The following is a 15,790-nucleotide window of genomic DNA, read 5'->3' as shown; positions in this document are numbered from 1 at the left end:
CATTACAACTTTGAGAAAAAGACATGACACTTTATTAATGTACACACAGAAATACCTGACATTTCAAAGTATTAGCAGTCACAATAAAACAAAACTAACAATTGTTATTATTACGTTTACAAGCTGCTTTCCTCTTGACCGCATATGTACATAAATCCGACGTCAAAGTTTCTCACCGAGGAAGACTACGGTGACTGTCATGAGAATCTTCTGTGGCATTTCTGTTGACATAATCATACATGACATGGTTCAAATGTCTAATGCTAACGCTAGGCTAATGCTTCATTGGGCCACTGACACGACACACACAAACCCTGTTTCATGATCTGTAGTTACAACTGGAGCTCACTTGCACAACAGACAAGGTGTTAATTTATTGGATTTATGCCTCTGCTTTTAATATATTTCTATGGTCTTAGCAGGGGGATTGTATGATTTTGGGTTACATAAAAGGGACGGCAAATCAAGCTCAGTACAAAATGGAAATACAAGGCAGAAAGTGCCGCTTTTGAAATAGCGAGAAATACTTCATGGTAGAATAAGAATTGTAATCCCGTTTGGAAGGCTATAGTACTGTGCACTCTTACATTGGAAATAACTTTTCAAGAGTATTGTGGCCAAACCTCAATAGTTGCTCTATGTATATGCTGTCAAATGTAGTATGGTTATTTCAGGCTCTTGTTCAAGACACACTGATGCTTTCAACAAAGCCAAATTACATGAGAAGATCTGGAAGAGAAAATTACACTGATCAAAGAGACATTGACAATTTTCTAAGATCAACAGCTTGCCTCGCCATCCTTACCCCCTATGTTGATGTAGACAAAGAGGTAAGGCTCTATCTCCTTGCCCTCCAACTCTCCTACCCTCCCTCTCCCCCCCACTCCCCTTCCTTCCTCTCTCTTTCCTCTCTCTAAGTCTCAGTAGGAAATCACACAGTTCATCTCGTCAGCCAGCTCATCCTCGAAGCGTCCTATTGGCTGGCCTGCCGAACGGGTCAGCAGGTCTGTGGCTGCGTTCTCCATCTCATCAATGGTCATGTTACATGCATCCGCGATCTCTCGCTTGGCGAAGTTCACAAACTTTGGGTCTCTTGCATAGAGGCCCAAGCCTTCCGATATCAGGATCTGTGGGAGAGTAAGGAGAGTTGTGAAACAGTGAACACAAATCTCTCTCTCTCTCTTTCTTTCTCTCTCTCCCTCTCCCACCTACAGCTTACAAGTGTTTATTGAATATTCATAAATAGAGGAACTTTCATGGGGTTTAAATCACTGACTAACTTACACTGTAGGCTAATTGAAATTCATAAAAAAGGTGAATTGAGGTGAATTACTGAGGCTTGGAGTGCTCTTGACTTTTCCACTCACTATTACCCTGATAAGTACTGTATATCCTAAACAGTAAGTAGCCTTGGGACTTTTATCTTACTCTCATCAGGACATACTATTTCATCCATCACTTACCGACTCCACCAGGCTGTCTGCACTGCCCTTCTCTATGAGGCTCTGGCTGATCTGGGAGGGCACCCTGCCATTGGTGTAGCTCCTGTTCTGGGGGGTGGGCACAGGGAGTGTCGGGGCTCCAGGGTACCAGCCACTGGGCCTGGTTGCAATAGCAGGGAGGCTGGAGGTGGCCTGGGTCCTGTCTCCCCACACCTGCTTGGTGCCCCTGGCCTCATCCACCAGCATAAGAGGGGCGTAGAGCAGACGCCCTCTCTTTGCTGCTGCTGTTGATGCTGCCGACACCCCTGCTCCTGGCATCGACCCTGCATGTCCTCCTCCGTTGTTGGCCCAGGAAGCAGAGGACATTGAGGAGGCACTGCTGCGGCGGGAGTCAAGGTTCTGGAGGAAGATGGAGGACAATGATTAAAATCTTGATTTCTATTATTACATTCAAACGCTTTCAATTCCAAATTTGGCACCAAATCAAAAGGTGTCTCTGATTCATGTGAGCATTGGTTGGCTATTCTTTTGCATGTGTCTGTGTCTTACCAGTCTGGATCTGCATGGGGGCGAGTTACTCTCGTACGTGCCAGGGATGGGGATGTCATCCGCGCTATGCTGTGCCCTCAGACACTGGATGTTAAAGGAGGGCGGCTTGCGACCTGGAAGGGAAAATACATGGAAATGTATTAAGACGGTCACTGGGTGTTTCTAGTTCTACTGATTCTACTGGTGTCGAGGAGAAAGACTGAGACCATGTGATGATTACCTGCAGGAGTGGGAGGAAGAACACGTCTCCGGACATACTGCTCCAATCCGTTACCGTTTCCATTGTAGCCGTTTCCATTGTAGCCATTTCCATTGTAGCCGTTTCCGTTGTAGCCGTTTCCATTGTATCCATTTCCGTTGTAACCGTTGCCAGTGTAGCCACTCATGCTACTTCCGGTAATGCTACCTCCATTCACACTACCTCCATTCATACCGCCATTGGAGACGTTCCCATTCATGCCATTTCCATTGGCGTAGGGCACTCCTGCAGCTCTCCCATTGGTGAAGTTAGGAGTAGGACTCTGCATGTACTCTGACGGGATAGGGGATGCTACAGGTTGCTCTTGATACACATGCCTGTGAAGTTGAGGGAAAGGGAACACTTATGAATACACACACACACACACACACACACACACACACACACACACACACACACACACACACACACACACACACACACACACACACACACACACACACACACACACACACACACACACACACACACACACACACACGCACACACGCACACACACTGACTCTTCAACCCCTTTCACCCAGTTCCTCTTCTCTCCCTTTTCCACTCACCCGTTGTTTGTTGGCATGCTCACTGGGTACTGCGGGTAGTACACCTGCTGTGTAGTGGAAGTTTCACCTCCTCTTCCCTCCATCAATGGCTCTGGTTGAGGTGGGGCAGGGGCTGCCTCTAACACTATTTCAGGTGCCTCTGGTTCTGGTGGGGCTAACACTATTTGAGGTGGGGATTGAGTAACCACCTGTGGTGGAGAAGCAACATTTGGTGAGGATGCAATTGGGGCTGGTTGAGGCTGGGATGGGGCATTTGGTGGGTTTGCAACTGGTGCTGGTTGGGGAGGGGATGGATCTTTTGGTGGTGATGCGGCTGGGGCTGGTTGGGGCGGGGCTGGTGTGTCTTCTGGTGGAGGGATGGCCTCAGATCTCGTGGGCTGTTCCATCACTACATCAAAGGATGAGAGAGCTGATGCTGGTTTCTCGCTGACTGTCAATGGCTGTTCTGTGACCACGTTGCTGGATATTGTGGGCTCGACGAAGGGCTCCATGAAGATAGTGGTGGTGCCCTCCTCTATGTCAGCTGGCATGTGAGTGGTGGATGGAGTACTTGTGGCAGAGGTGCCAGGATCTTCGAAAACGTTGTCATTCTGGAGGGAGGAGGAAACAAAAGAGATTTGCTTTAATATACAGTCAACTGTTTTTGTTGTAAATATTATAAGCATTTATTATGCTTACCTATTGTATGTGATATTTGCTTATTTGAGCAATGTCAAATACAGAGAACAGACCAATCACTTCAGTATATACTATTTTGATACACTAATGACATTCAATCACTTACCTTGAAGAACTCTTCATCCAACTCTCCCTCCACACACTCCTCATCCTCTCCCTCCATTGCCAAGGCCAGATGCAACTCTGGGGCCAGTGCCTGCAGTGACCTGAGCCCTGCCTGATGCACAAACACACACAGTGTGATACACAAACACACACACAAAGACACCAAACAGTGACAACACGTTGTGTTATCCCAGGAGGTCTACCCCGGGGATGGTAATAGAGGGGAGGTACATGAGGCGACGTTGGCTCCCTCTGCTGGGAAGACAGGAGCTGGGCACCCCGACACAGACATCTCTAAGTGGAGGTAATTAGAGGAAAGTGACAACCAACCATGGAGGCCAAAAACAAGGCGCACGGTGGCATACCGCGAGAGAGAACGGTGAGAGACCGACACCAAGTGAAAGGAGAGAAGAAGGACCGAGCCAAACCTCAGGGATTTTCTTTGTTAACCTCTCTTGGGTAGGGGGCAGTATTTTCTGCCTGTTACTCAGGCCCAGAAGCTAGGATATGCATATAATTGGTAGATTTGGATGGAAAACACTCTGAAGTTTCTAAAACTGTTACAATTATGTCTGTGAGTATAACAGAACTGATATGGCAGGCGAAACCCAGAGGACAAACCATCCCAAAAACCAAAATTCAGCCTACCACTCTTTTCAATGGCTGTCACTTTTATTATAAGGCGAAATCCTCACAGATTGCAGTTCCTAGGGCTTCCACTAGATGTCAACAGTCTTTAGAAAGAGTTTCACGTTGGTTTTTGGAAAATTGAGCCGGAAAATGTAGTTTTTCTAGGTGGCTCCTATTTTGGCTGTAGTGTTTCCAAACGCGTGGAAGAGAGCGCGTTCTTTGGTATTTTCCTCCGGTAAAGACAATAACGATTCTCCGTCTTAAATTTGATTGTTTATTTACGTATTAGGGTACCTAAGGTTTGATTATAAACGTTGTTTGGAAAAGTTTATTAGTAATGTTTGGGATTCATTTTGTATGCATTTTGATGGAGGGAAACTGGGTGGATTATTGACTGAAGCGCGCCAGCTAAACTGAGTTTTCATGGATATAAAGAAGGACATTATTGACCAAAAGGACCATTTGTGATGTATCTGGGACCTTTTGAAGTGCCAACAGAAGAAGATCATCAAAGGTAAGGCATTTATTATATCGCTATTTCTGACTTTCGTGGCGCACTTGCCTGGTTGAAATATGTTTTTCATGCTTTTGCATGCAGGGCGCTGTCCTCAGATAATCGCATGGTGTGCTTTCGCCGTAAAGCATTTTTGAAATCTGACACAGCAGATGGATTAACAAGAAATTCAGATTTATTTTGATGTATTACACTTGTGATTTTATGAAAGTTAAGTTTGAATTTCTCACTCTGCAATTTCACCGGATGTTGGCTGGATGTTGGCCAGGTGGAACGCTACCGTCCCACCTGCCCATAAGAAGTTACGTTTATTTTCTGTATTAGTAAAGTTGTTTTTGCGGACTAAAGCCTCCCTGTCTCTTGTGTCAACCTCTGCAAGTTCAACCCAACACCCCACGGTTTACCACATATGGTGGAGAATGCGTGCATCTCAGTAGCTTTGGGTGCCGTGTGGTCGAGCGTACGGAGATTACCATGGAGGAGCTGGTGGCTCAGTTCATCCTCAGCCAGCAGAAGCAACAGGCTCTCCAGGAGCAAGCACTGGAGGAGCAGCACCAACATAACCTCATACTAGTAGTGGAGGTAGCCCAGTTGAAGGTTGGGAGGGCTCAGGAGTCTGGCCCGAAAGAAGGTGCCGTGGAGTCGTATTTGTGCACCTTCGGGAGGACGGCACAGGGGGAAGGATGGCACAAGCCCAAGTGGATTAGCCTGTTGGCACCCTACCTCTCTGGGAAGGTCCAGAAGGCCTACTTTGATTTGAACACTGACCAGGCCGCGAATTATGAGGGACTCAAACGGCAGATACTGAGCCGTTATGGGTTCAATCTCGCACGCCGTGCACAACTGGTCCACGACTGGGCCTTTGACCCCACCCTTCCCCCCCAGTGCTCAGATGAGCGACCTGGTGCGCCTGACCAAGGGCTGGCTACTGACGGAAGTACCGTGCCTCCCGATGCTCGACAAGCTTGTCCCGGATAAATACCTTCAGGCCCTGCCATACAAGATGAAGAAGACGGTGAGCATGCAGAACCCCCAGACCCTGGAGGAATTGTTGACAGTGGTGGAAATTCACCAGAACACCCGTGACCTGCTGAGAGGGGCCCGAGCGGAGAGAGGAGACGTGGCGAGGGGGACGAACAACCCAAAGAGAGGCGAGGGGCTGAAGGGGGCCTGACGAAACCAGCCAAGGCTGTGAAGAGGGAGGGTGACCCAAGCCAACGACGTCGGCGGCTGCTGGACCCAGATCAGAGACGCTGCTATGAGTGTGGTGAGCCGGGGAACCTTGCGTGGAGCTGTCCCGTTCCGGGAGGAGGCCATGCCCTCTGCATCCCCCAGCTCTGGGGTAACCCGAATGGCGAGTTACGTCACCTCCTGTTGGGCGCACACCATGACGGCCCCTCCGATGGTTCCTGTATGGATTGATAGCATAGACACCAGCGTTCTGCTAGACTCCGGCAGCATGGCGACCCTGGCGCACGTGCAGTGGCTCAGACAAGAGAGGAAGGAAGAACCGGGGAACGAGTGATTGGCGCTACCCCCACTTCGCAGTCAAGCAGAATTTATTGTATCAGGTAGTAAAGCATAATGGGGAGACAAAAGACTTGTTACTCATACCCAGCCAGTATGTTAGGACTGTGTTGCAGCTTGCTAACACCCACTTGCTTGGGGCACACCTTGGAATGGAGAAAACCAGGGAGTGGATCGGGAACTGGTTCCACTGGACTGGAGTCAAGCACGCCGTGGAGGACTACTGCCTTAGTTGCCCGGAGTGCCAAATCACAGCTCCGAGGGTGCATTTATCAAAACCCTTTGGTTCACTTGCCCATTATAGGAGTGCCATTCGAGCGGGTGGCAATAGATCTGGTGGTTCCATTGGTGAAGACCGCGAGGAGACACCAATACATCCTGGTAATTATGGATTACGCCACCCAGTGTCCTGAGGCAATCCCGAATGGTCTGCCTACCCATGTGAGAGACTTAAACTCGGTCTCAACCTTGTATTCTTTATTGTAGACTCATCACTTCAGTGGGTCATATGATTGAGTGTAGTCTGGCCCAGGAGTGTGAAGGTGAATGGAAAGGCTCTGGAGTAACGAACCGCCCTTGCTGTCTCTGCCTGGCCGGTTCCCCTCTTTCCACTGGGATTCTCTGCCTCTAACCCTATTACAGGGGCTGAGTCACTGGCTTACTGGTGCTCTTTCATGCCGTCCCTAGGAGGGGTGCATCACTTGAGTGGGTTGAGTCACTGATGTGATCTTCCTGTCTGGGTTGGCGCCCCCTCTTGGGCTGTGTCGTGGCGGAGATCTTTGTGGGCTATATTCGGCCTTGTCTCAGGATGGTAAGTTGGTGGTTGAAGATATCCCTCTAGTGGTGTGGGGGCTGTGCTTTGGCAAAGTGGGTGGGGTTATATCCTTCCTGTTTGGCCCTGTCCGGGGGTATCATCGGATGGGGCCACAGTGTCTCCCGACCCCTCCTGTCTTAGCCTCCAGTATTTATGCTGCAGTAGTTTATGCTCTCTCTAATTCTCTCTTTCTCTCTTTCTTTCTCTCTCTTGGAGGACCCGAGCCCTAGGACCATGCCTCAGGACTACCTGGCATGATGACTCCTTGCTGTCCCCAGTCCACCTGGCCATGCTGCTGCTCCAGTTTCAACTGTTCTGCCTGTGATTATTATTATTTGACCATGCTGGTCATTTATGAACATTTGAACATCTTGGGCATGTTCTGTTATAATCTCCACCCGGCACAGCCAGAAGAGGACTGGCCACCCCACATAGCCTGGTTCCTCTCGAGGTTTCATCCTAGGTTTTGGCCTTTCTCAGGAGTTTGTCCTAGCCACCGTACTTCTACACCTGCATTGCTTGCTGTTTGGGGTATTAGGCTGGGTTTCTGTACAGCACTTTGAGATATCAGCTGATGCACGAAGGGCTATATAAATACGTTTGATTTGATTTGATTTGCTATGCATCAAAAGGTGTCGCACGGGAGATCTTCCATTTATTTAGCAGGGTGGGTATTCCACGGGAAGTCGTGACGGACCAGGGCACCACGTTCATGTCTCATGTGATGAAAGACGACTGTAATCTGTTCCGAATAAAACAGGTGAGGACCAGTGTGTACCATCCACAAACAGACGGGCTGGCGGAAGTCTTCAATAAGACCCTAAAACAGATGCTGAATAAGGTCATCGAGAGAGATGGGAGGAACTGGGACCAGCCACTGCCCCACCTGACATTTTCAGTGCGCGACGTACCCCAAGCATGCACAGGGTTCTCCCCCTATGAGCTCCTGTATGCCAAGGATGTCTGGGAAGAGCAGCCGACCCCCCTTCGCAGCGTGGTAGAACATGTGAAGGAGATGAGGGAGAGGATGACGGCGATTTGGCCAGTGGTGAGAGAGTACCTGGCTCAGGAGCGTGTCTACAACCGGGGGGCCCAACCACGAGAGTTCCAACCAGGTGAGAAGGTCTTGGGTGCTGATCCCTACATCGGAGAGTAAATTCCTGGCTATGTGGCATGGGCCCTACAACATCGTTGAGCGGGTAGGTGGCATCAACTATAATGTCCGCCAACCTGCGCGGAGAAAACCCCTCCAGCTTTACCATGTGAACTTACTGAAGAAATGGCACGCACGCGAGGCGCTGTGCGTAACATGGACCCGGCCACAGCAGGGCCCGCCCTCGGTCGAAGTTGCAATGGGGGAAGACCTCAGCCCGACCCAATGACAAGAGCTCAGAGAGTTGGTCCAGCTGAATACGGCCGTGTTTCCTCCGAGGTGCCGGGGCGCACGGATCTCGTGGAACATCATATCCACACCCGTCTGGGAGAAAAAGTGCGTAAACGGCCATACCGGATACCGGATACCAGAAACCTGGAGGTTGGCGGTCCAGTGCGGAGTGACGACAATGCTAGAAATGGGTGTACTGGAGGAATCAAACAATGAGTGGTCTAGCCTCATAATGTTGGTTCCGAAATCCTCTTCGGTAATGACTTCCGGGGCCTGAACGAGGTCAGTAAGTTCGATGCCTACCCCATGCCCCGGGTGGATGAACTGATCGACCGCTTGGGGATGACGAGATACATCAGAACCTTGGACCTGACGAAGGGGTACTGGCAAGTGCCACTGGCAGCGGCCTCCCGGGAGAAGACTGCCTTCTCCACCCCGGGGGGGCTATACCACTACCTGGTTCTGCCTTTCGGGCTCCACGGGGCACCAGCGACCTTTCAGCGACTCATGGACCGCGTCCTGCGGCCGCACAGTGAGTACGCAGCTGCTTATCTGGATTATATAATTGTGCACAGTGACAGTTGGGAGTCTCATCTGGGTAGGTTGCAGGCCATGGTTGATGCGGGGGTGCAGGTCTGACCGCAAACCTACACAAGTGCAAGCTGGGCTACGCCGAGGTGGAGTATCTGGGCTATCAGATCGGGAGGGGAAAAGTGAAACCCCAAAAATCGCTGCCATTAGGGAATGGCCGTTCCCTGAACCAAGAGGCAGGTGAAGTCAATCCTTGGGTTAACAGGGTACTACAGTAGATTCATACCTCACTTTGCCGCAATAGCTTCTCCCCTCACAGACTTAACAAAGGCATGACTACCCCAGATGGTGTGATGGACGGAGGACACAGAGGCAGCGTTCCAGGCACTGAAGGATGCACTATGTTCGCACACTCTCCAGTATTACCTCCTCGGGAGGAAGTTCACCCTGATCACTGACCATCACCCTGATCACTTAGAGGAAAGTGCCAAATAAAAGGAGCACGGTGGCACACCACAAGAGAGAACGGGGAGAGGCCGACACCAAGCGAAAGGAGAGAAGAAGGACCGAGCAAAACCTCAGTGATTTACTTTGTTATGTTTATTTTCTGTATTAGTGAAGATGTTTTAATGGAATAAAGCCTCCCTGTCTCTGTGTCAATCTCTGCACGCTCAACCCAACACCCTGCGGTTTACCACAACATGTTAACAGGTAACTGGTATACCTGGAGGGAGTCTTTCTTGTCTTTTCCCTTCTTCTTCCTCTCCCGCTCCTTCCTCTTGCGGAACTTTTTAAAGTAGTCCTGGATCAGGAAGCTGGCATAGAACTTCCCACAAGTCACCTCTTCCCCTGAGTCAGGAAGAATCACATCAGAGGAGGAGAACAGGGAAAAAATACATCTTAAACAAAGGGAGGAGGCAAATGGGAAAGTGATAGAGACGAACTAAAAGAGAAAAAAACACAGACAATAGGGAGATACAGAAAGAAACCTGTGTTTCTGTAACTTATTTCTGTAAAATGCATAAACTACCATTAGAGTGGTCTGTGTGGTTATACGGTAGCATACGGTAATACGTCTGTCTAGTTGGCTGAAATGGCACATCCTATGGTTTACCTCTAGGGGGTGGAATGACCTCTTCAAGGAGCTTGGGCTTAGTGCGCTTCCATATCTTCTTAATGATGGCCCTGAGCTCCTCGTTGTCCTGGTCAACAGGCCCTAATGGACACAAGACCTTTAAAAACATAGGAGTAAAGGCCCCAAGCACCACTGCACTAAATAATAATGTGTGAATGATACACTCTGTGTATGTGACCTGACTGACCCTCGGTCTTGATCTTGAGTGAGGTTCTGACCAGCGCAAACAGGGTGGCATTGAAGGTGACTGTCCCGTCGCTGAGCAGCGGCACGTTCATATCAACCAGCCTCTAACAGGACAAGCAAGCAGATGAAATAGAGTCAATTCTCACTGCACAATATCTGACATATATCAAACATTCAATTATATAAATATTAGAAGTTAACACGTTCATTATAATTTAATTTATTCAACCTTTAACATTAAAATGTGATCTGCCCTACCTTGCAGGCCACACGATGGGGGCACAGTTTGCCAAAACCAAGGGGTGGCTGGATCCTGCGCAGCATAGTGACCACATCGATATGTTTGATTCGACCCCTGCAATAGAGACAAAAACAGCACAATTAAAGGACCAAATAGGGGAAAGGGATGGACGAGAAGAGAGTAAGAAGTAAAAGGAAGATAGAGGACAGAGATACAGAACGGGTTTCCTGAATAAAGGCCATATCCCGTTGATCCTTTTTCAATTTGAAAAGAAAAATCTAAAAAACGATTGAGAGAGGGGTCTCTTACGTCGCCTCTGGGTCATAATCCGACCAGACTCGTTTGAACTCGTCCAGGTGATGAGTACCCAGTACGGTCCAATCTCTGGTCAGGTACTCAAAGTTGTCCATGATGACAGCAATGAACAAGTTAATGATCTGAGAAGAGGAACAAAGAGTGTATCAATCACAGCTGATCTGATTTCTCTTTTGCAAAAGACACCTCTCACAGACAGTTGTCTCACCAGGAAAGCGCAGAGCATGAAGAAGCTGATGAAGTAGATGTAAGCCAGGTTGCTGCCGCACATGTTGTCATCCCCGGGCTCAAAGTCTGACTCGGGGTCACAGGGTCTCCCTGGCAACGCTGCCAACATGATCTCCTGCCACTGCTCTCCGGTGGCACACCTGCAAGAAGAACACACACGTTAGGACTAAGGAAAGCTAAGTTAACACAGGAGGAAGAGGAGAGAAGACACAGGAGGAAGGGGAGAGGAGAGGAGATACAGGAGGAAGAAGAGAGGAGAGGAGAGGAGAGGAGATTAAAGGTTGAAGAGGAGAGAAAAATAAGAGCAGAAATGGAAGTGGAGAGCTGGGGGAGAAAAATAGACTGTGATTGAGCTTCTAACTATCTACTATTTACCTCTTTGTCCTGCAAAACTCACCTGAAGAGCAGCAGGACAGACATGAAGAAGGTCTGGAAGTTGTTGTTCCTGTTGATATGTGAGTTGTCATCTATAGCAATCTTTCCAAATGTCTGCAAAAGGTTAGAGCATAGGTCATATTGTCACCAGCTGCATTTTAAAGACATAAGAAAGGGATACAATGAATGGGAGGAGACCCACCTGCATGCCGATCACAGCGTAGATGAAGAAAATCATTGCAATAAGTAGACCGACATATGGCAAGGCCTGTGAACGTGGGGGATGTATAGAGATACATTTTATTTAACAAATATAAATTATACACCAGTGTCTGTCTGTCTCTATCTGTGTGTCTTGACATCTGTTTGAACCTAGCACTGACCTGGAGGGACTTGACAAAAGTCCAGAGGAGGGTTCGAATGCCCTCCCCTTTGCTGAGCAGCTTGACCAATCGCAAGACTCGGAACAAACGAAAGAATGTGATGGACACTTTTCCGCTTTCCTTCTTGGCCACGGGCGGAGCTCCAGGTACGGCTACAGCAGCAGCTTGGGCTGCGGCCTCGATTGCCTGGAGAGAAACACAGAGGTTTAGAGAACAGCTGCTTGTTTTCACACTATTCATGGAGAGACAGGGGAAAGGAAATCATTTTTTCAAATGAGAGAGAGAGGGACAGATAGTGACAGAGATAAAAAAAAAGAGAGAAAGACAGAGAGAGAAGGAAAGAGAGAGAGAGAATTGTTTTTCCTGTCGTGGTCTTACTTCAACATCCTCGTCCCCTCCCTGGATTGATGAGAAGTTTCAAAGATACCAGAGACAAGGAAGAAAACAGAAAATATACATAAGATATCATTTAGTATTTGACAGAACACACACAAGCGCTTTATAAAGCTATGTGTTTGTTAGACAGAGATGTTACAATGAATAACTGTACACAAACCGTTTTGCAGGCCTATATTGCAAGCCTTTTCTAAGTATCACGTTTCCCTGAAGTAAAGAGAAGGGTTGAAGATGGAAGAGAGGAGGAAACATGAAGCAGCTAAAGGAGAGACAGAGAGAGTACTCACACTGAGCTCGGAGACCACGATGTCTAGCACACTGCCCACAACGATCAGAGCGTCAAAGGAGTTCCAGGCATCGATGAAATATTGCTGGATACACAGACACACACAAACACCGTCAATAGTATGGAACATTAAAACGTGGTATTGGAACATTAGAGCATGGTATCGGAACTTTAGAGCATGGTATCGGAACATTAACGTGGGGCAGCAGGGTAGCCTAGTGGTTAGAGCGTTGGACAAGTAACTAGAAAGGTTGCAAGTTCAAATCCCCGAGCTGACAAGGTACAAATCTGCCATTCTGCCCCTGAACAGGCAGTTAACCCACTGTTCGTAGGCCGTCATTGAAAATAAGAATTTGTTCTTAACTGACTTGCCTAGTTAAAATAATTACAAAAATTGGAACATGGTATTGGAACAGTCGAACATGCAATTGGAAAATTAGAACATGGCATCGGAACATCAGAACATGGAACATTAGAACACAGTATTTATATCAAAATGTGTCCAGTGAACGCCTGTTGAACTCACATGTGTTCTGAGAGCCAGTAGCTTGATGATCATCTCTATGGTAAATAGGGCTGTGAAGATCAAGTTGAGGATGTCCATCACAGAGTTGAATGTTTTAGACTGCTCATAATGCTGCAAGGAGAGGACATTCATTTATTTGAATTTATCTTCCTCATGATAAACTATGTCAAATATTTCCAATCATTTTCTAGAAAAACTATTTACAATCTTATTCCTCTTGTAATATACATGATGTGTACATTATGACTGGGCGTAGTAGGGACTGCACTATTGTACCTGCACAGCCAAGGTGAGAGTGTTGAGAAGAATTAAGACAAACATGATGTACTCAAACTGGCTGGAGGCGATGATCTTCCAGAACTTTAGCTGGGAAGGGTTTCTGGGAATGTAGATCTTGATGGGCTTGGCTTTCAGAGCGTACTGCACACACTGTCTCTGTGGAGGGCAGGACAGGAGACACAGGCAAGGTGGGAAGTCAAGTGAAAACTCGCAATATCAGTCGACTGAAGGGCTTTCACATGATAATAAGGCACAGTGGCTTTGTGATTATAATGAGCGTCGTAATAAGTTATTCAAGGAAAACAACTAACTTGATTTTTGTTCAGTTCGCAGTTTTTGAACTCAGATTCTCCCTGTTCACGGAACGTGATGATGACGAAGCCCACGAAGATGTTCATCATGAAGAAGGCAATGATGATGATGTAGATGATGAAGAATATGGAGATTTCCACACGGTAGTTGTAGATAGGGCCGTGGTTCGCAGCATTGGCGTCGATGGCCTTGTACAGCAGCCTACGAGTTTATAATAAGAGATATTTACACAAGAACAACAGAATAAACAGAGAGTCATCGTATGTACTCATGCGTGGTCTTGGTACTCACTGTGGCCAGCCTTCAAATGTAGACACAGTGAACAGGGCCAGCATGCCCTGCAGCACATTGTCAAAGTTGAATTCACTGTTTTGCCATTTCCTCTCTCTCACCATAGGGTGATTCATATCACCATCCTTATACACCACAAACGTCCCCCTAAAACACAAAACGCACGCACACACACACACACACAAAGCTATGCTTATTAGTAATAAAATATAGTATGTAATGACAGGAATTTGAGTGGGACATTGGCTAAGAGAAAGACAAAATAAAAGACCAAAAATAAAGTCTTACATGCACTCATATGGAGTGTGTTTAGCTTCATCGGTGCAACTGTAGAATCTTCCCTGTAACACACAGAGCAGACAAACATGACTTTATAACGAGAAGGCACCACACGGAGTGTTTTCAAAAAAGCAATGACCAAGTACCTTGAAGAGCTGCACTCCAATACAAGCAAACATGAACTGGAGGAGCGTTGTGACGATCAAGATGTTTCCGATGGTTTTGATTGCCACAAACACGCACTGCACTACGTTCTGTCAGCAAAAGCGCAGACACAAGAGCATGTTTGCACAGTTATTTGAGAGAGAGAGAGACAGAGACAGAGACAGAGACAGAGAGAGAGACAGAGAGAGAGACAGAGAGAGACAGAGAGAGAGAGAGAGAGAGAGAGAGACAGAGACAGAGACAGAGACAGAGACAGAGACAGAGACAGAGACAGCGACAGAGACAGAGACAGAGAGAGAGACAGAGAGAGACAGAGAGAGAGAGAGAGAGACAGAGACAGAGACAGAGACAGAGACAGAGACAGAGACAGAGACAGCGACAGAGACAGAGACAGAGAGAGAGAGAAATACAGAAAAAAAGAAGGAACAGCATGACAGAAAACAGCTCATTGGGATTGAATAATCCATAGAATCTAACCACTTCTGGGAAAATTGTAACACACTAAACAAACAACAACACAAAGAGCTATCTATCCAAAATGGAGATGTATGGATAAACCACTTCTCCAATCTTTTCGGGACATATAAGAAAGAACCAAGAGCAAAAATATATACATGATAATTTACAAAATTTACAACTAGCTATTAAAGACTACCAGAAGCCACTGGATTCTCCAATTACATTGGATGAGCTACAGGACAAAAATAAAAACCCTGCAACCCAAAACGTTGGTGTTGATTGTATACTAAACAAAATGCTAAAATATACAGGCCACAAATTCAAGTGGACTATTCTTAAACTCTTCAACATTATCCTCAACTCTGGTATCTTCCCTAATATTTGGAATCAAGGTCCAATTAACCCAATCCACAAAAGTGAAGACAAATCTGACCCCAATAATTACAGTGGAATATGGGTCAGCAGAAAACTCTGAAAATCCCCAGGAGTATCATCAACAGAAGACTCAGATATTTCCTCAGCGAAAACAATGTCCTGAGCAAATGTCAAATTGGCTTCTTACCAAAATACCATATGACAGACCATGTGTACACCCTGCACACAATTGTTGACAAACAATCAAAGCAAAACAAAAGCAAACAAAAGTCTTCTCATGCTTTGTTGATTTCAAAAAAGTGTTATACTCAATTTGGCAACAGGGTCTGCTATACAAATTGTTGGAAATCAGTGTTGGGGGGAAAGCATATGACATTATAAAATCAATGTACACAAACAAGTGTGCAGTAAAAATTGGCAAAAACACACAGATTTCTTTCCCCAGGGCCGTGGGCTGAGACTGGGATGCAGCTTGAGCCCCACCCTCTTCAACATATATATCAATGAATTGGAGCGGGCACTAGAACAGTCTGCAGCACCAGGCCTCACCCTACTGAACTCAGAAATCAAACTAC

General features: G+C 47.1%; 1 protein-coding gene across 1 annotated transcript in view; it reads right to left on the bottom strand.

Annotated features, from left to right (window-relative positions):
• Positions 1–17: 17 nt before the first annotated feature.
• Positions 18–15,790, bottom strand: part of LOC135528272 (voltage-dependent L-type calcium channel subunit alpha-1D-like) — a 33,567-nt gene continuing 17,794 nt past the window's right edge. Inside the window, exons 25-47 of the mRNA XM_064957238.1 lie at positions 14,363–14,470; positions 14,226–14,278; positions 13,938–14,084; positions 13,646–13,847; positions 13,332–13,490; positions 13,056–13,166; positions 12,531–12,614; positions 12,226–12,246; positions 11,848–12,033; positions 11,667–11,732; positions 11,487–11,578; positions 11,070–11,229; positions 10,856–10,983; positions 10,564–10,660; positions 10,307–10,409; positions 10,099–10,200; positions 9,709–9,833; positions 3,586–3,696; positions 2,802–3,391; positions 2,212–2,567; positions 1,992–2,104; positions 1,464–1,841; positions 18–1,127 (exon numbers count right to left, since the gene is read on the bottom strand). Coding sequence (XP_064813310.1) covers positions 921–1,127; positions 1,464–1,841; positions 1,992–2,104; positions 2,212–2,567; positions 2,802–3,391; positions 3,586–3,696; positions 9,709–9,833; positions 10,099–10,200; positions 10,307–10,409; positions 10,564–10,660; positions 10,856–10,983; positions 11,070–11,229; positions 11,487–11,578; positions 11,667–11,732; positions 11,848–12,033; positions 12,226–12,246; positions 12,531–12,614; positions 13,056–13,166; positions 13,332–13,490; positions 13,646–13,847; positions 13,938–14,084; positions 14,226–14,278; positions 14,363–14,470 — 3,699 coding nt within the window. The 3' untranslated portion in view covers positions 18–920. The remainder of the gene's footprint in view (positions 1,128–1,463; positions 1,842–1,991; positions 2,105–2,211; positions 2,568–2,801; positions 3,392–3,585; positions 3,697–9,708; positions 9,834–10,098; positions 10,201–10,306; positions 10,410–10,563; positions 10,661–10,855; positions 10,984–11,069; positions 11,230–11,486; positions 11,579–11,666; positions 11,733–11,847; positions 12,034–12,225; positions 12,247–12,530; positions 12,615–13,055; positions 13,167–13,331; positions 13,491–13,645; positions 13,848–13,937; positions 14,085–14,225; positions 14,279–14,362; positions 14,471–15,790) is intronic.

Source organism: Oncorhynchus masou, chromosome 33 (genome assembly GCF_036934945.1).
Source record: "Oncorhynchus masou masou isolate Uvic2021 chromosome 33, UVic_Omas_1.1, whole genome shotgun sequence".
Classification (NCBI taxonomy): domain Eukaryota; kingdom Metazoa; phylum Chordata; class Actinopteri; order Salmoniformes; family Salmonidae; genus Oncorhynchus; species Oncorhynchus masou.
This window is presented reverse-complemented; position numbering and strand designations above follow the sequence as displayed.